The sequence below is a fragment of the Paracoccidioides lutzii genome (assembly GCF_000150705.2).
Source record: "Paracoccidioides lutzii Pb01 unplaced genomic scaffold supercont2.8, whole genome shotgun sequence".
Classification (NCBI taxonomy): Eukaryota; Fungi; Ascomycota; class Eurotiomycetes; order Onygenales; family Ajellomycetaceae; genus Paracoccidioides; species Paracoccidioides lutzii.
This window is the reverse complement of record NW_015440954.1, coordinates 84,738-103,230: the sequence shown is the minus strand read 5'-3', so window position 1 is coordinate 103,230 and position 18,493 is coordinate 84,738. Positions and strand designations below refer to the sequence as shown.

The 18,493-nt window shown below is 46.2% G+C and overlaps 5 protein-coding genes across 5 annotated transcripts; 3 read left to right on the top strand and 2 right to left on the bottom strand.

The window, feature by feature from the left end:
* Window positions 1–10: 10 nt before the first annotated feature.
* PAAG_02999 (hypothetical protein) lies at window positions 11–1,439 on the bottom strand (the record flags this gene model as incomplete). Its single annotated transcript, XM_015844813.1, has 6 exons — window positions 11–49; window positions 127–365; window positions 433–636; window positions 712–798; window positions 866–932; window positions 1,011–1,439. 6 exons carry the CDS (start codon window positions 1,437–1,439, stop codon window positions 11–13), a joined length of 1,065 nt encoding a protein of 354 aa, XP_015702019.1.
* A 1,178-nt stretch (window positions 1,440–2,617) lies between these two features.
* Window positions 2,618–4,479, top strand: PAAG_02998 (FAD binding domain-containing protein; the record flags this gene model as incomplete). The annotated part of the gene is made up of 4 exons (XM_002794407.2): window positions 2,618–2,788; window positions 2,870–3,290; window positions 3,382–3,443; window positions 3,535–4,479. 4 exons carry the CDS (start codon window positions 2,618–2,620, stop codon window positions 4,477–4,479), a joined length of 1,599 nt encoding a protein of 532 aa, XP_002794453.2.
* Window positions 4,480–9,100: 4,621 nt separating this feature from the next.
* On the top strand, window positions 9,101–9,894 carry PAAG_02996 (hypothetical protein; the record flags this gene model as incomplete). Its single annotated transcript, XM_002794405.2, has 2 exons — window positions 9,101–9,163; window positions 9,244–9,894. 2 exons carry the CDS (start codon window positions 9,101–9,103, stop codon window positions 9,892–9,894), a joined length of 714 nt encoding a protein of 237 aa, XP_002794451.1.
* Window positions 9,895–11,048: 1,154 nt separating this feature from the next.
* Window positions 11,049–13,044, top strand: PAAG_02995 (ubiquitin-conjugating enzyme; the record flags this gene model as incomplete). The annotated part of the gene is made up of 3 exons (XM_015844812.1): window positions 11,049–11,378; window positions 11,481–12,748; window positions 12,867–13,044. The coding sequence occupies 3 exons, from the start codon at window positions 11,049–11,051 to the stop codon at window positions 13,042–13,044; spliced, it is 1,776 nt and encodes a 591-aa protein (XP_015702018.1).
* Window positions 13,045–14,069: 1,025 nt separating this feature from the next.
* On the bottom strand, window positions 14,070–18,325 carry PAAG_02994 (hypothetical protein; the record flags this gene model as incomplete). Its single annotated transcript, XM_002794403.2, has 4 exons — window positions 14,070–14,109; window positions 14,174–15,183; window positions 15,255–15,614; window positions 15,704–18,325. The coding sequence occupies 4 exons, from the start codon at window positions 18,323–18,325 to the stop codon at window positions 14,070–14,072; spliced, it is 4,032 nt and encodes a 1,343-aa protein (XP_002794449.2).
* Window positions 18,326–18,493: the final 168 nt, after the last annotated feature.

The window sequence follows — 18,493 nt, the reverse complement described above, 5'->3', positions numbered from 1 at the left end:
GCTCGGGAATCTATCTACCAGGACGACGGGGGTTATACTCCTCGTCCATCTGTAAATGTTGAATGCTTCGGTCAGTATTGCCAAAATGGTCTGCAGTCGGATTAATGTGCGAGAGGCATCACTTACAGCAACGCTTTGGGTTACAGCGATCCCATTAAGCTTTGAAGCGGTTGGGGGAGGTGTGGAAGCAGAGACATCGTTATGCACCCAATTTCCGTTTGTCCCGCTTGGCGCGTTTGATAGCGGTATGGTGTCCTTGTGCGAATTCCCTTCCATCGACGAGTATCCCTTAAAGGATGTCCGTCTGGCGGATCGTTCTTTGCGATATATGATAGCGAGTGCAGGAAGACACCCGATAATGACAGCTGAAGAAGGAAACAGGCGGACCATTAGCTTAAAATAGATGAATTGGAGGAAGCTTAAATTACTTACCTATCCCAGTTTCGATGATTCCCCAGAAAGCTAGCCATGAGCTGCTTGGCGTGCTGCTGTTTTTCGCTTTTGATCCAATCTGGACTACTCGCACAGTGGCAACAATAATGCAAATGAAACCAATGCTGAAAATACTTGCAACACTTAATTTCTGGGCAAGCGGCAATCGCAGCGACCACAGCAGTTTCGAGGGCAAGGCCATGACTAGAAATGGATTGTGTGAGCAACTATTATTCTATCCGTTCATCGCTAGCATCGAGTGGAACCCCCGTAACTTACTCATAAGGTCCGTAAGCACATCAACCGCATACGAAAAATACAAACTGGCAATTTGCGCCTTAATATCTCTAGGCCTCGTGCATCCGGCTTTGTTCCAAGAAAATTTGGTAAGCGTGACACGCAGGCATCTTTAACTGGGACTTATGTTACTCACTCATGCTGAACCATGCTGATAATGTCCCACAGGACGTAAAATTGGAGATAATGCAACCAATGAAGCTCTATATATATCACACACATATGAGCAAATATCACAGAAATTGACACATCGACAGCGAAAGGGAGAGAAATGTTCTCACTAAAATCGTGAATATGAGAATCCCCAACCACAGACGAAGTTCAGTACTCAGGAGGGCCAACAATCGCCGATACAAAACCAGCAGACTCAACTTTACCGACCACAGCGACAACCAAAGTAACATGGTCGTTGAGAAAAATACTTTTTTGAGAAAAAGTGCCTCCTGTTCCATGGCGGCATATGGAGGAGCCGCGCCATCCATGACAGCAGTCAACCTATACACCGCTGGAATGGCGACGATGTAGAGGGCAGCCATCGTTACGAAGGAAAGCCATGAGAAGACGACGAAGAAGTCTTCCCATTGCACTCCTGCTGATTTCCAAAGGCGCAGACCAAAGCGTCCCAGGAACACTGTGCTGGCGAAACCTATCATTACATACCCAGTCGATACCACATGCCATTCGGTAACATAGTGCTCTGAGATTCCCATGTTGATGATGTCGTGAAAGCAACACGTTTGAACCTCTTTTTTTTTTTTTTTTTAAAAAAAAAAAAAAAGGAAAAAAAGGCGATTCTGATATCTAAAACCCGGCCTGGAAAGAATGGGTTGGTTTGTGAGCATCGAAAATCCGGACACAGCGCTCTTAAGCTCTTCAAATATGATACGAAATCCATAACAATCAATAGTTATATCTGAGTTTGGGTCTAATATCCCGTGGCATGAACAAGCTCTGCATCAACAATCTCCGTGGCTTGCATTCCTTTACGTTTTTTGCTTCTTTCGCAGACATATATCATTGTTGGATGAATCTCCTACCACTTGGCAAAAAGCAATGGACAAATATCGTTACCTCCGTGTCAGCACGACAAAGGTGATACTTTCTACGCAACTTAGCTTATCTCGGTGCTCAATACGAAGTACCATGTTGCCGTGTTGTCAACGATCGAAATTCGAAGCGGCCCGTTAGAACTTTCAACTCACCTTTTTCTGCAGAAGACCCGAAGAGACCTCAAAGGTTTTAATCCACCCCCTATGGTACACATCGCGGTTTACCTCCTACTAGGTCATCAAAAGATTGGCAACCTAGTCATTCCCTTGTTTAACCGAGTTTGACGATTTGTGAAACGCTACAAAGCACAATGACATGTCCCTAATACATGGAAGTACAAAACTTCCCCGTGGCTTCTCTGTGGGGCAGATGAGAAGATTTGCCTGCCGCGAGAACGCTAAATAATTTAGTGGAACATTCTGTCAAAGCCGTAAGCCGCCAGTACCAGACTAAGCGAAGCCAAAAAACGGAACACTACCTGGCTTATGCCGGGTAAAGATGGCGGGACTTCTTGATGAGTCCTGCGATTCCCTTCGGACAAAATACGTAAACCTGATTCCTTGAGGAGAAAAGGCCCCAGGAACCCGTAAGCAGGTAACTTCGAGCAGGGATTGTATCACATCGATCCCAGCCTTTTGGTCTTGTCACAATACTCATCTCACAAAATTAATTCCCCTCCAGGCAAACCAGGATTTCAAGAAGCTTTCCACACCTCATTTTATCCATACTTCGAGTTCTATGCTTGTGTTGAGCTTGCCAAAAATATCATCTGAACCCGCAGCGAAACCCAGCTACCATGAAGTTTCTTCCACATTTTCTAATTGCATGTTGCAGCTTTATGGCAATGACCTTCGGCGATTCCGCGTCTGCTACTGGAGAACTCTCTTCCGAAGAACAGGATATTGTTGATACATTGACTAGATATGGAGTAGATATCTTGGAGCATGTCGACCCATCAGAGCTTCCGCATTTAACAAAAAGAAATTCCATAAATCCGGCAACAGTTGCAGTACGTACCTATATACGTGTACCTAACAACTCTAAACTCCGATGGCTACAAGATTGCTAAAAACATATAAAAAATCTCAAGTGTCGAGTGGTTTCTGCACTTTTCCCTCAACAAGTTCTCTCCCGAGGCACGGCGCCGTACACGGAATGGCGCAGCCAGTTCTGGTCGCAGCAACAGTCTGAGGTCCACCCGGCCTGTATATTCCAGCCATTGTCAAGTGCTCAGGTCGCCATCGCCCTGCTGACATCGTGCCTGGTGCACTGTCCATTTGCAGTGAAAAGTGGGGGTCATGCTGCCTTTGCTGGCTCGTCGAGCATCCCAGATGGGTTAACTATCGATATGGAGCGACTCAACACTGTCAATCTGAGCTCGGATAAAAAATCCGCGATAGTTGGTGCTGGAAGCCGTTGGTTTGACGTTTATAGCCAACTTTCGCCGGAAGGCGTGACCGTTGTTGGTGGTCGTGTGTCCAATATCGGTGTTGGGGGCCTGACGCTTGGAGGTAAATAAATCTTGTTGGACTCAACTACGGCGCCTAAGAGATCTTTGGGTCAACTTTGACGATTCGTAAATGCTGATAACGTTCTTCCTAGGGGGCATATCATTATACTCCGCGCAGTACGGTTTCGCTTGTGATAATGTCAATAGTTACGAGGTCAGAAAATGCAGTTTACTTTTTCCGTGTCTCAATTTTACTTCCTTTATGGTAGGAACTTGCAGTTCGAATTGATCCTAATGTTGATTAGGTTGTCGTTGCCGACGGTCGCATACTGAACGTAAGCCACCAAAGCCATCCAGATCTTTACTGGGCTCTTCGGGGAGGCGGCAACAACTTTGGCATCGTGACAAAATTCGACTTAGAAGCCTATCCTGCTGGGAACCTGTGGGCAGGCTCGCGTATATACCTCTTAAACGGCAACGTCAAAAGCTCCATTCTCAATGCTGTGATTCAATTTGGAAACGAATGGCCCTCCGATCGCAAGGCTGCTTTTATCTGCAACTTTGCATTTACTCAGGGCATATTTGCTGCGGCTATCAACCTGGGATACACAGAACCAGTGGAGAATCCACCAATTTTCAACTCATTTAGAGAGATCCCGGAACTATCGAATAATTTGGCCATCAAGACTCTTCCTGAACTTACCGAAGAATTTAGGCAAAGTAACCCTAACGGTCTGCGTGAGAACTTCTGGACTCTCACCGTCAAACTTGACATAGAGATGCTCACCTTTGTTGTGGATTCGTTCATGACTGGCGTCGACCCCATCAAAAATGTTGCGGGCATCCTTCCTGCACTCACTTTGCAGATCTTCACGTCCGACATGATTCAAAAAATGGCCAAGAACGGGGGGAATGCGCTTGGTCTTGAACCATCGGAGGGACCTTTTCTTCTCGTGTTGGTGAACGTCATGTGGGCTAACAAGGCCGACGATAAGGCTGTCCTCAAAGCTGTTTCAGATATTATCAACACGATCAAGACTGAAGCCCAGTCCAGCGGCAAGTTGAACAAATACATATACATGAACTACGCCAGCCAGTTCCAGGCGGTGGTTGAGTCGTATGGTGCCGTAAACCACAATCGTTTGCTGGACGTGGCACGGAGGTACGACCCTTCCCGTGTTTTCCAACGTTTGCAACCGGGCTATTTCAAGCTCAATGGAGCTCCTGATCCCAACTCTCCTCCAAGCTGACGGTCTCTACGTTCACAATTGGAACTGGAATTTACCTGTTACCTGTATACATAAGAAATAACTTTCCATATCAAGTTCTAATAATAACGTCAACTTCTTGAATACAAGCCTACCGTCCCAGAACTCACTCGAGCCTGGCAGGTAAACCTACCTTCTTCCTTTTTAGGCGTCCTCTGTCTTGGTATCGGGCAACTTGTCGCTCCAATAGAACCGTCAATCACCAGGTCTATCAATGCTTCTGTTCTTCTCAGATCTCTATCGCTGACCAACAAGATGATGGTCTGGATCCCTAACACCGAATCCAGCACGGTGTATCCCCTATCCGGAATATCCGGCAAGCCGCAAACTCTGCACAAAGCTTCACACTTGGACCCTTCCTCAGCGTCATAGATAACAGCATTTTTTATCACCTCTCCCTTCAAACAACATATATTTCCAAAACCCAGACAGCCTGGATCAATACGTATAGCCATGCAACCTGCTTGAACCAGACTCGACCTATTTGAAACCCAAATCGTACCTGAAGTTTATAACCCCCTTGTTCACAAGAACAGGGCTGGCTATGATGAACGTTGTGGCTAGAATGTCTCCGAGCGAGACCGCGGATTTGCAAGGTCGATTCTAGGCTGGAATATTTCCTGAGACAAGCAGCGCAGACTGCGCGGAAAACAGATGACGATGATAGACAATGTAACTGTTGAACCCGCTGCCAAGTTTTTGACAGCTATGTGTCAGAACTTTGGGCGGGGGTGTGACTTCGTTGGCATGGGTTTTGGTAGTGTCGTTGCATCAATTGTTACGAGAGTAAATTTTCAAGGTGGTTCCGACCGGGTTTGACTCTCGGGGCATATAAGAGCAGTCATGTGGGCGTGAGAGAGAGAGAGGAGTCTGTCTAGGTAAGAAGCGTTTGATTCACCGCGAGCAGTAAGCCTGGGAGTTGTTTACACAGATCGATGAGGAGCCGCTGTGGGAACTGTGAGCATTTATGAGGATTGGACCCCCCATTTTTCTTATGATATCATTTATCTGAGGAAGCGCAGGAAGATCTTTTTAACTTTTATATACCAAACGATTGATCTTGAGAGACAGGAACCCCTTTTTTATTTATTATTTTTTTTTGGAATTTCTACTATTGAATTCCCCACTTGAACAATTATTACGCATCAACAACAAAGAAAATCTCATCAAGGCCAGGTTATATAGGTTTACGTTCTCTGATTGCACAAGTTTCGGGCATGGATTTTCTTCCATCCAAGTGATATATCCCTGCAGAATTGCACGGGGATGTATGACGAGGAGGGAAACACGTGACCACAAGGAGATATCACTCCAACGGTTTGCTTGCTTCTTTGGAACCCATATTTAGCTTCAAAAACAAAATACAAAGACGCTTCCCAAGGGCTCAAATGGCTTAAATACTGCCGACTGAGGAAGGTTCCAAAGGCTGTGCCAATACTGGATCTAGGGGAGGGAAAACGCTGCATGTGGGATAGTGATATCGAGGGTTCCTAGAATCTTCTGCTTGGGAACTTCCAGAAACCTTCGTCTACAGACCTGGTAATGGGATGAATCCTCTCGGCGCCCCCCCCCCATCTCCGTTTCTCTCTTCCTGTTCGTTCTTCTGCCCTGTTCTGCCACCATCCATGCCACGATCCGAGCGTTCTGAGACCTTGCGCCGCTAAACTCAAACCGGGCCTTTTGGCCGTGAACAATTTTCTCAATCAGGCTTGATTGGGCAGCGAAACTCATGCCTTAATTTAACTGTCCGCGTGGGAATAATAATAATTTTCATGTCTCAGATCCGGTACAGCCCATACTGTTCGTAATAATAAATAATGGGAAGTGCTCAAAATGGGGGGGGGGGTTTGTTCATGTTGGAGAACTGATAACAGCTGTGGGCCCGTTCAACTATTTTAAATACATTCTGATCCCGAGTCCAAAAGTGAACGCATTTTTTCCATTTACGTAATTTTTTTTTTTTTTTTTTGACTCCGCAAAATTTGGCAAAATAATAAACGGTTGACTAGGCCTCCAAAAGCGAATCGTGGCTGGATTTCCCGCAGTTGGGATTCAAAGAAAGTGAAAGGGTGATTGATGGAGAGGAATGTGATTGTCACTCCGAGCTCTGGGTTTTGCGGGAATGACTCGTTGAGAACCAATTTTTCCTGCATGGAAAACCGCTAACTGATTGGTGTGTTCCTGGATGGATTTTGGTGGAGCGCGTGGGCGTAACATACTGTAACAGTCACTGCGCCAGGGAACACCGCCGTATTATTGTTTTGTGTCCGGCGGTAAAATCGAAAAAGGACAGCAGGCAACAGAAGAATGAGACTCTTGTCTCAGCGGCAATGCAGGAACAACAACCAAGAATTGCACGATCATTTTATTCTGCCTGTCTTTTGTTGATGGAACTACAATTTCCTGTTGTTTCTCCCTCTCTGTTGGGCTAAAAAAAAGATGTACTCCAGCTCCAGGGCTCTTGTATCGAGTGACTACTGACTCGGCTGATTACAAAATAGACTGCAACACTTCTTAATGTCGTTAGAACCTTTCTGACTGGAAGTTAAGTCAAGTTCTCAATGTGACAAAATTAGCAAGTCAGGCACTGTGTTTGTGTGTTCACCAGATCTGTTAGTTTGTGTGATGACTGAGAGACTTGTTCTGCATAAAATGTGACCCTCTGGATCCTGCTTAGTATTATATAATATATAATTTCATTTTTTATATTTCATTTTTTTATTAAAATTTGTATTTTATATGTAAATGTAAAACATGGTTTATGATATTTTAACTATTTATATAAATATAATAATATAATTAATATTTTACATCATTAGTTGAATTTATTATTCATTGAATTTATTATCAATTGAATTTATAAATTCATGATAATAATAAAAATAAATAACTTAATCAATTACTATTATTTAATACATCAGTTGTATTATTTTATAATATATAATTTAATTATTTTAAACCTTGCATTTTACATGAATTATCACGAGTTTTCAAAGATAAAGTTATTCAAATCTGGGTTCCAAGTTATACACACACATTGGTCTCGGCGGCTCATATCTTTGGTGGAGAAAAAAGTTACGTAGCATCTCAAAATAACTGGCACTTTGGTCCACTGACATACGCCAGCGCCCAGCTCCACCAGCTTGGCAGTTTATGTAACTTGTGCATGAAAATAACTAATAACTAATATATATTCGTCCAGCGGTTCAAAAAAAAAAAAAAAAAAAAAAAAAAAAAAAGCACATCTGAGATTAAAGAGGCTTTTCAGCCACCGCCAGCGACCAACCACCGCAGAGCTGTCCAGTCATCTAGGCTCAGGTATCAAAACCGTCGCCCTGGGAGACACATCCGGGCCTTCATTCCGTGCCCCATTTTGGAACCGCCTTGTTCACCCGCCAAGTCATGGAGAGCTGTTTCGGCTCGGCAGGTTGTGTGGATTGAAAGCATGCCACGGTAAATCGCTTAAATCTCCTCCTAATTTGCCTCTAGACGATCCCTAGCGCTGCAGCTAGTGTGCTGGAGTCTGAGACTTCCCAAGGACTGTGGACGTCCACCGGCTTCCCAGAGGATGGAACGGGTCAGAGAGGTTGGGAAAGGAAGGATGGAAAAAATAATGGGATAATTATTACGGTTTGACAAAACCCGTGGGCTGGAGATAACTCAGGGACCAACCTCCTTTTATGGGGAATTTGCTGTCTGATGTTACATGAAAACCCTGGAGACCAGCATTTTTCGACAACTTATGGTGTTTAAGCAGGAGAAGAAGTCGGAAGAAAAATTTCAAAAAAAAAATTTTAAAAAAAAGGAAAAAAAGGGAAGAAAGGGAAGAAAGGGAAGAAAGGGAAGAAAGGGAAAAAAGACTCGTCATTGCCAGCACAAAGCACGCCAATCAACAGGATACTCCTGCTGGCTGGTAAGACAAACGAAAAAAGACAGGGCGAGAGGCAATGTTTCGCTAGCTCAAATGCTATGAGCAGGTTTAGTTGAACGGCGGTCGAGTATGATTCGAGGAAATATGTCATCATGCGCTTAGATCTGCACACCCCTTGCGACGGTGCCAGCCACAGCGTAACCCTCCTCCAGCAATAATATGGACTTGTACATACATGTACGGTGATAGTGGGAAAAAGGCGCTGGGGCTGGGAACCAAGGAGATATACGGGTGACTATACACATAATTTACGCCCACTCTGTCAGGCAATTTCCAAAATGGAACCGGCCCGGGGTGGATCGAGACCCGCTTTTTCCTCCTATTTTCGAGGTTGGCCAGCCTTTGTTTTTGGATGCTGGGATGCTGGGATGCTGGGCGGCAGGGGGTGGACACCAGAACGAGATACAATTCTCACAAAGATAACACAGGGGGCAAGCCGCTAGGCTAGGTGCCCACCCGGCAGACCCTATATATTTGTTGCGAGTCTCCCGTACCTCTTTCAAAACCTTTCTTTTATTCTTCCTCTCGAAACCCACTGCTACATATATTTAATACGTGCGAATTTGTCTTCGAAGAAATCTTTCTTCTGCCTCTCGTTTGGACGCCGCTTATCAATCGTTTGAACATAACCAATCGTTTCACAAGAAAACCAACTTAATTCCACAATTCACAATGCATATCTCAGCCATCGCCGTTGCTGTCTCGGCTCTTGCCGTGTCCGTCAGTGCCTCTGTTGTGAGTAACTCGTAACCTCTTGGGGAAAGGATGAATATGAATATTGTGAGAAACAGAGAAATGCTAATGATGCTCTCCAGCCTGGCAATTACGGTGAACAGCCACCCCCATACCCAGCTCCCACCACCTCGGTTGCTCCAACCTACCCAGCTGAGCCAAGTTACCCAGCCGAGCCATCTTACCCAACTGAGCCCGAGCCAACTTACCCAGCCGAGCCGTCTTACCCAACCGAGCCCGAGCCAACTTACCCAGCCGAGCCATCTTACCCAACTGAACCTGAGCCAACTTACCCAACTGAGCCCGAGCCATCTTACCCAACTGAGCCTGAGCCATCTTACCCAACTGAGCCTGAGCCATCCTCCTACCCAACTGCCGCCCCAAGCTACCCAGAGGAGACTATCCCAAGCTACCCAACTGGCACTCCCTCAGACGTTCCTCATTACCCAACCGGGACCCCATCTGCGGAACCCTCGTACCCAGTTCACACCCCGTCGAGCTACCCAGTTGACCACCCCAAACCAACCTACAGTGCCACTCCCATCCCTCCCGGAAGTGTTCCTCCCACCTATCCTATCGGCACCAAGCCACCAGTTGTCTATCCCACTGGCACTGGTGTCTACCCAACTGGCACTCCCGTCCCCACTTATCCCCCTGGTGACTCTGGCGCTTTCTCTGCTGGCGTTCCCGTCGGCCTAGGCCTCGCTGCTGCTCTCTTCGCTGCTTTCCTGTAAATGGATTAGCTATTGATGAGATATGCAATCAGTTCTTTATCTTCTTGGTTGACCATTTAACCCATATCTTAATTGGTGCTGGTTTATTTGGTGAAAATCGCTTATTTTTTTTTATTTCCACCTTTATCTGTATAGCAAACGCTTGGAAAGGCATCATGGCCCAAGGAATCGTTGCAATCCGATTCCTTTAACCTTGACAGGAAACAAAACTCATGTACAACTGCCCTTACCATATACAGTGTTACTTTTACTCTTTAATCACATTCTGGTTTCCACCTGGCGTTCTCTTGAGTGGGGAGATATTATTTCCTTGGATCTGATTTCTCTCAATTCGATCTTTTCCTTTTCGGATAGACTTGTTATTATTAGTATACTCATGCCCCTCTAATAACCAATCAATATGTTACGACTTCTTACCAATTAACTTCATCCTTCAGGCATAAAGAGAGTCAGTTGTCTTCCCGATAGTTTGCAGTGTGCGTTTTCACATTCTCAACCTGTCTGATCCTGCATATACTTCGCAAGCACTGGTTGACTACCCAATTGGGCAATGCAACATCCGCCCTGTATTCAATTCCCTTCCCGTCCAGTCGCCTTACCCCTTTTGCCCCTTTTTGCCCCTTTCTCTCTTAATGTGTCGCGCAAGTCCCACTTAGGGCCTGGAAAATCACGCGTTGTTTATATGCGCCATTCCGTATCTGGTTAGCGTGGCATCACTTTCCCTCTTTCATCGCAACACGTCAGAGGACCCGCAACCGAAAATAAAACCTCCCCGTGCAATCGTAGAACCTCTAGCCATGATCAGAAATATCAAAGCACTCGGACAACGAGAATACACTAGGGTGTTCTTGTTGTTCTTTTTGGGAATTTTGTTTGTATATAATTTTGGTTTCTCAATTCTATCCCGTGTTCCGCACTCCCCTTCTTACATACCACATTTGAACACTGTATCTGAAGCACGTAACTCGGGGCAACAATCTCGGCTTTAAAAAAAAACCATATATACAGGACATAGTTACCACATTCAGCATGGTAAGCTCTTAATCAGCCCATTGTTACTCCCAGTTTTACTTGCTGTATTAGCTTCCAGCTTTGCCCCCACGTCAAAAGCCCATTGTACATACAATGAAGTAACATATCCATAGGCTCTCAGTATGCGACGGCTCGCGTCTGACCATGCCTCCCTACACATGGACGGACTGCCACCCAACTATCTCTTCCCTCCTTCAAACTCCTTCTCGTCATTCCCAGATGATCTCACCCAACTTGCCATCCTACTCACGGGCCCTCAGGGGACTCCATACTCGCAGGGTCTCTGGCAACTGCATTTGCGCATGCCAGAAGATTACCCTAAGAGTCCACCTAAGGCAGCCTTTAAAACGCGCATATGGCATCCAAATGTTGACGAATCGACGGGGGCAGTCTGTGTAGATACTCTAAAAAGAGATTGGGAGGCGAAGTTAACATTGAGGGATATCTTGATTGTAGGTTCCAATATATTATATTGTTTTTTTAAAAGATAACGTCCCAGCTTTATGCTGCTCCTGTCGTTTTCTAGATAAACTAACATGTTTTTCCTGGTAAAGACGATATCATGCCTCCTGATACATCCTAATCCAGACTCCGCATTGAACTCTGCGGCTGGCAGCCTCTTGCAGGATGATTATGAATCTTTTGCGCGTCAGGCAAAGCTCATGACTTCCATCCACGCACCAATTCCCAAGGACATGAAGGATGCCGTCATGGAGGCTAAGAGAAGGGGAGATGATAGTGGGACCGTCATCGTGGAAGACGAAGATCTCCCAGTAACAGTCAGCTCGCGAAAAGCCGTCGCTACCACCTCGTCAGCGGTTATTATGAAAAAGCTTGCCGTACATAAGAAACCGCAAAGCCAAGAGATAGGGAAGCTAGATATCAGAATTAAAACGACATCCCAGAATGTATCACCGTTGCCATCATCGTTATCGTCATTTTCTATGCGCTCGTCGTCGCGAGACCAACCAGTGAACGACGATGGCTCAGACGACGAGGATACAGACAGCTCATCCAAGGAAAATGACCCGTCGCTTTCACATCCTCCCGCAAGCGTAACGCCTCCCAGTCCTCGAAAGAGTGTTCTCGGGAAACGTCCGCTCTCCGTCCTCTCGAGTCCTAGCGAACCCGAGCTTGTACTGGTCAATTACGTTGCAAATGACGACGACGATGCTGCTGATAATGATTGCATGACCTCATCGCAGAGGAACATCGCTGCAAACGCATCAGCATTGGAGCGGCGACAGATTCAACATCCACAAGAGCCACAGCAGCAGCAGCAGCAAAGGAAGTCTCCCAAACTATCAGAGTTAGGCAGAGGCGTCAATACATCTGGTCGAGTGCGGGACGGTGGTAATAGCAACGATTTCCATAGCAGCCTGGATGCTAGGCGTGGCTCGCGCCAGAACTCCATCTTTGGCGCGCCAGCAGCAGCAGCACCTGCATCAACAATTTCAAATGAGAAACGCAGTGACGGCGGAAAAGAAAATGAGGGTTCCTCTTCCATCTTGCCTCCATCCATCACTACGACTACCGACTCGGCTACCGCTACGGCTGTAATTGCAGATCCACCTGTGCCGGATAAATCGCAGCATTTGCCAATACAAAGGCAAACCCTCCCGCCGTCGTCATCTATACCGTCGTTAACATCTATTGAAAGCAGCAACCTATCCAACACCTCTCCACAGAATAAGATTAGATCACCGGCACCTAACATGTCCATGTCTACGGGTGGTGCTTACGGTAATAATAACAACACAGCAACGCGGAGGGTTTCGTCATCGACTGCGAAAGCGAAGCCGAGGATTGGGCTGAGGCGATTGTGATTAAGACACGACTGAAGATGCAAATTGAATTAAAGGAATGACTGCATTATTGGTGTATTATTTTTATTATTTTTTTTTTTATCTGCCGGGCTCTCTGTTGACCTTTCCCCCCAGGCTCAGAGCATGTCGTGTCTCACTTAAAGATGCCATCGACTCACTGGCCGGGATCGATAGCCATTTTTCGAAGTACGATACCATTGTGTATGCCCAGAAGGCCTTGGTTCCCGAACTGCTGGAGATGTTGGTCCGGGAGGACGTGGCAGTTGATCCGACAGGGCCCGCCGGATTCTGAAGGAGAGAAGAATAAAAGATCGGAAAGTTGCTTAATCTTGAATGAATCGGGACATGTAATTATTGGCTAACAGTAGTGTCGTAACATATTGATTTTTAACGCAACTCAATAATCAACATTGTAACTGTCAAATATACCTAAAAAACCGCATCTTCAAAGTGTCCAGATTGGGTCACAACGCGGCCGACACCATGGGGTGATGACTTTATGTGGCACCCCTCTCCCCGCCAAAACCGCAGCGTGAAAAAATCTATTTTAACATATCAATATTTTATTTATTTATATTTAAATGAATATATATATATAACATAAAAATAATTAAAAAGGTATGCTAGTTTCTGAGACGAAATAAAAGCTAAACTAAAAGAATGTAAAGACATAATGAAAATAAAGATTTCTTTTTCCTCACAGCAACCTTACACTCTCTCACATCATTCTTCTTTCTCTCCTGATCTGGCAAACTGACAGCGCCGATATTCTCCATCAAAAGAACCATTAAACAAATACAACAACTCGAAAACCCACTTCAATCCTTTCAAGCTAAAATATATTTTACTGTCAACCGTCTTCTTTCCGTTTTTTAAGGTTCCTGATACGGCCTGAGCTTGTCTAACGATAAAATATCTGACAAATCTCAGAGACAAGACTGGAAATGGACAGCAAGGTAAACGGGGGCAAGGGAAACGCGAGCTTCCTGTATTGTCTAACGATAGACGTTCTGGTTGAAAAAATGTATGACGATATACGATAAACCCAAAGATGTCTTGCCGGAGAAAACAAGTCGAACTATGACTAATTGACAGGAATGACTTTTTTCGAGTAAAAAAACAACGCTTCAACGAAGATATAAATGGACGCTTTGCTATAGAGAGAGGAATGCGTTGAAAATAATGCCACTTAACAAATGTGAGATATTTCGATTTTTTGAACACACGTGACAAAAGACGGCCCAAACAACTGGAGTATAGAGTGGCCTTGACCAGACTTGAAGCAGCTGCAGATATAGTGACATAATTTTGTTCAAACTAAAGAGCGTAGGGGTTAACCGAACGAATAGTGAGACACCTAAATATTCAGATTAGTCATTATAATAAATAATCTACGAGTTCATGAATCTGTGACAACTTACGGAGGACTCTTGCTCAGGTCTGTCTTCAAAATGATTGGGACCCTGGTCATTTCCGTGACGTCCTGGATATATTCACCGTCCTCTTCTCGCAGCTTGAAAAGCTTGAGATACTTCTCCTTATTCGACAGTTTGGTTTCAGTAGCCTCAACTGTACTAGATGCGATCTTCGGGTCTGAACGGGTGCGGTGGGGAGTCTGCTGGGGTTGGCCGTTGCGTGTGGGGGATGGGGGCATACTTTGAGTGGGACGATCCACAGGAGAATTAAGAGAGACGCCCGCTGCCATCTCCGTAACCTCGGAGATATCGTCATCCTCATCCTCATCATCAAAGAGTGCGTCAACGTCATCAGTTGAGATGGTGCCGGTGTCTGTCTGTTTCCGTTGAACCTCTTCCCGTTCGCGAGCCCGCTCCCTGGCAGCCTCAGCCTCACGAGCGACAGCAGCAGCGTTAGCAGCACGTGTACTCTGAGCAGCTTTGGGGCGCTCATCCTCTGGAATGTAGGCAGATGATGGGACACCTTTCTCCCAGTATAACTCCAAAACACGCTGTTCCTTACGGAACTCAGCCTTCTTCAACGGCAACTGATCACAGTGGACGCGTTTCTCGAAGCCATATTCTGGGATGAGAACATCAAATGCGGATTCGTAAACACAGAGGACAATGCCCTCGCTGATCAGGTCACCTCCGATCTCCTGTCGCTTCTTGTCCATGATGCGGCATGATTCAATATGGACACTTTGCTCCTGAGCATTTTGGGCGGAATCTTTCTTATTGTTGCATTGCTCAGCGGTTTTGGTGAGATTTTCGATGTCTTCAGTAAATTCACCATTGGAGAGAACAGCCTCAAGTTGTCTGTGCACAACAATATCGGCATACCGTCTTGATGGACTGGTGAAGTGAGTGTATAATGGCAAATTGAGGACATAGTGCTGCCGCTGCTCATCTGTAACACTTCCAGCAACGTAATACTTTGCACGCTGCATAGCCTTGAGAAGAAGTGTTTCCATACCCTATAAATGAAACAGAAACATTGTCAGCAACACAAAAAAAAAAAAAAAAACCTCGAGTCGTGACAACAGACCTTGCGAATCTCAACATCCCCAATTTTGAACAAACTGGTCTGCAGTGTGCCACTGCTGGTAGAATCTATATCGTAGCCCAACCTAGTCATCCGGTCAACAAAGGTCTGTAGACGTCGGAAATTGGGTGGTGCCTGGCGGCGAAGCAACGCTTTCTCCGGAAGAGCGGAGACAAGTTTTTCAGCTACGAAGGTATTCGCCTTGTGGCTTAATTCCTCAATGAGTTCATGTGCTGGTGTGGTGTCAAAGATGTTGTGTTCTACCGGAACGTTTTCATCATCAAGCTGATACAGGAGTCGCAGGGACGGTATCCTGGTGGATCGATTCCCAAATCTCGCTTCTTTGAATTTGCTGGCAATATCCTAGTCAACAGCTTGGTTAGCATCTCATGTTTCCCTTTCATATATGGAAAATATGGAACCTGTAGTCGAAATCGTTGTTAAACACTCACATTCAAAGTTTTGATGTCATCTACTGTCACGCCGTGAAGTTGAATATCGGAATTTCCACCGAGAACAGCGTCCACCTCATCGTAAGTAAGCTTTCCGGAACTTTTAATGACAGCTTTTCCTATCCACGGTTCTCCTTCCACGATACCGGTAGCAGGGTTCACTTGGAAAACGACGCTGACGGTTAATCTCTCCTCGCCAGGCAAAAGGGAACATATTTCAGTCGACAGGCGAGGCGGGAGCATGTTAACCACACGATTCATAAGGTATACACCGGTGCCTCGTTTCTTTGCTTCCCTATCAACGAGCGAGTTGCCCTTGATGAAATGAGCGACATCTGCCACATGGATACCAATTTCCACCTTTCCGTCAGAGAGTGTTTTGACGTGAATGGCGTCATCCAATTCCTTGGTGCCGTTGGGGTCAATAGTGAAAGTTGTTTCATAACGGAAGTCCCGCCTGCTAGATAGCAAGGCTTCTCCTTCGTCCTCAACGGACCAGTTTTCAAAGCCAACGTTTTTTAATACCGCATCAGAAAATTCGTCGGATGCAAAATTATTGTCTCTGAGAAGTGCGTCTGTCTCAACCTTCAAGTTACCCATGGCACCAAGCTGTTCAACGAGGGTTCCAAATGGATGAAGCGATGTGATGGGCCATCTCTTAATACATGCGACAAAAATATTGTTGGCATAATCGGCGTGCTTTTCAACGAAGTCGCGGGGAGCTTGTTCAGTAGGAATTGCGATCAGAGGAACGCGTTTATCAGTAGGTTTGAACCACACAATCTTCGGCTTCTCCTGCTGGCGATCATGGTGGTGACGAGAATGGCTACCATCTCTGGCCTGTCGCTCTGCTTCCTGTTTCTCCTTAGTGGCTTGGCTACTGGGCCGCAGAACACCCAAAGAACCGGAAAACATTTGGCCAGCCACACGCTCGATGACAGCAACAACATGGCCAGCATAAAGTGGCTTCTGTTCATCACTAATTTCATCTTCCTCCACAAGAAGCAGACTCTGTCCTTCAACTTCTACGTCGTCGTTTTTCTTTTGAGTAGGACGTTGGCGGAGACTTCCTCTGCGTCTGATGCTTCCATCGGGGCCAACTTGTCCGGCATCACCATTAGTGACGGAGTCAGAACGAGAAGTCTTATCCATCCCGGTAGTGCTGCCACTTCTAGTGTCGGTAATATCCTTGCGCTTTTTCTTTTCCTCCTTTTCTCGCTTCTGACTCCAAACTTCATCAACATCAAGCAGTTCAACGGCAACCAGATCACCTTCTAGGGCACGGTTTCTATCCTTGCTTCCGCAAATAAAGATATCTGCATCAAGATCTGGAGTAGTAACATAGGCGTCAGACCTATTCTTCTTGTTGACCCTCAAAATACCGGCCACGAGTTGACCATCATTGAGTAAGGCAGGCAGTGATGCCTGGGGAAGGTAGGGGGTAAATAGCGTTTTACGCTGTTGCTGTTGCTGTTGTTGTTGAGCAGATAACTGGGGAGCAGGGTGTTGAGTAACTGCTTGTAAACCTAGATTTTGACCATTCAGCTGACTACTTTGAAGGGCCTGAAGTTGAGCAATCTGAAGAGGATTCAAGTGCTGACCAGCAAACATTTGCGGAGGTGCCATAACAACTTGTCCTTGGGGAAGCTGGATGAGTTGCGGTTGACCCGCATATTGGAAGGAACCGAGTGCTCCAACCGATTGGTTCACAGAACTACGGACACGATGACCCGGTTGAAAATTTGCTCCACCTTGTTGCTGCTGTCCGAAACTCCCCATGGGAGTTCTTTGCTGCTCTTGAGGTTGAGTCTGACCAGTACTTTGCTGGCGCCAGTTGCTGTCAAAGTTGCGTGAAGCTGATCGACCATGCCCTTGTTGACCAGTGCGTCGAGGTGTATCCGTAGCGGGAGTTCCCTCATTTGCCTGGGGAAACTGGAACCCTCCAGCACCTCTGCCACCCTGAGGTCCACCACGTCCACTTCCTACAGCCAAAGACTGGCTACGCATATGACTTCCAGCTCGAATGTTTCCAGCACGCTGAACGCCTAGTCCCTGAGGAGCTTGAGCGGTAGATGTTGAAGGTTGGACTGTTTTTTCACTAGGGGAACCATCACCTTGATTCGACGTGCTAGACGCACCGGAAGTACCTGGAATTGGAAATTGGAAGCCCGAGGTTGTTCGCTTTTGCTGTGCCAGTTCCGCAGCTTTTCTAGCTTCAGGAAGCGCCAGTGAATGACGACGTTGATGGCCGCCACCTGGAGGAGCACCACCACGGCCGCGAGATTGCTGGCCATTCTCCCGATTTTGATTGGACGGAACCTGACTCTGACCTTGGCCCTGGGCCTGACTCTGGTTGTAATCACCATAGTTGGTACCAGCCGAACCCGAAGAAGGCGCAGGGGGTGGGCCCACGCTTACATTAGGCAGAGCAGACTGGTTGCGTCGGTGGGAGGGTCGATTTTGAGTATTCATTGGGATGCCCAGATGTTGTGGCTGCTGCTGTTGGGCTTGGGGGAACTGAAAGTTGTTATGAGTTGCAACACCGGAGATAGCCTGGGCTTGCATGGAGGGAGAGTAAGTAGCAACATGCTGGAGGGGTTGTTGGGGTTGCAAAAGACCCATGTTGACATATTGCTGATGAGTGGCAGCAATTTGTTGCTGCTGTTGCTGGAGCAACTCGATCTGTTGTTGTAAAGCCAGTTGTTCCACTGTTATAATGGATAAATTAGGACATGTAGATATAAGAGAGCAAGGATGACAGCCTGATTTAGGGATATATTGTAAATCGAC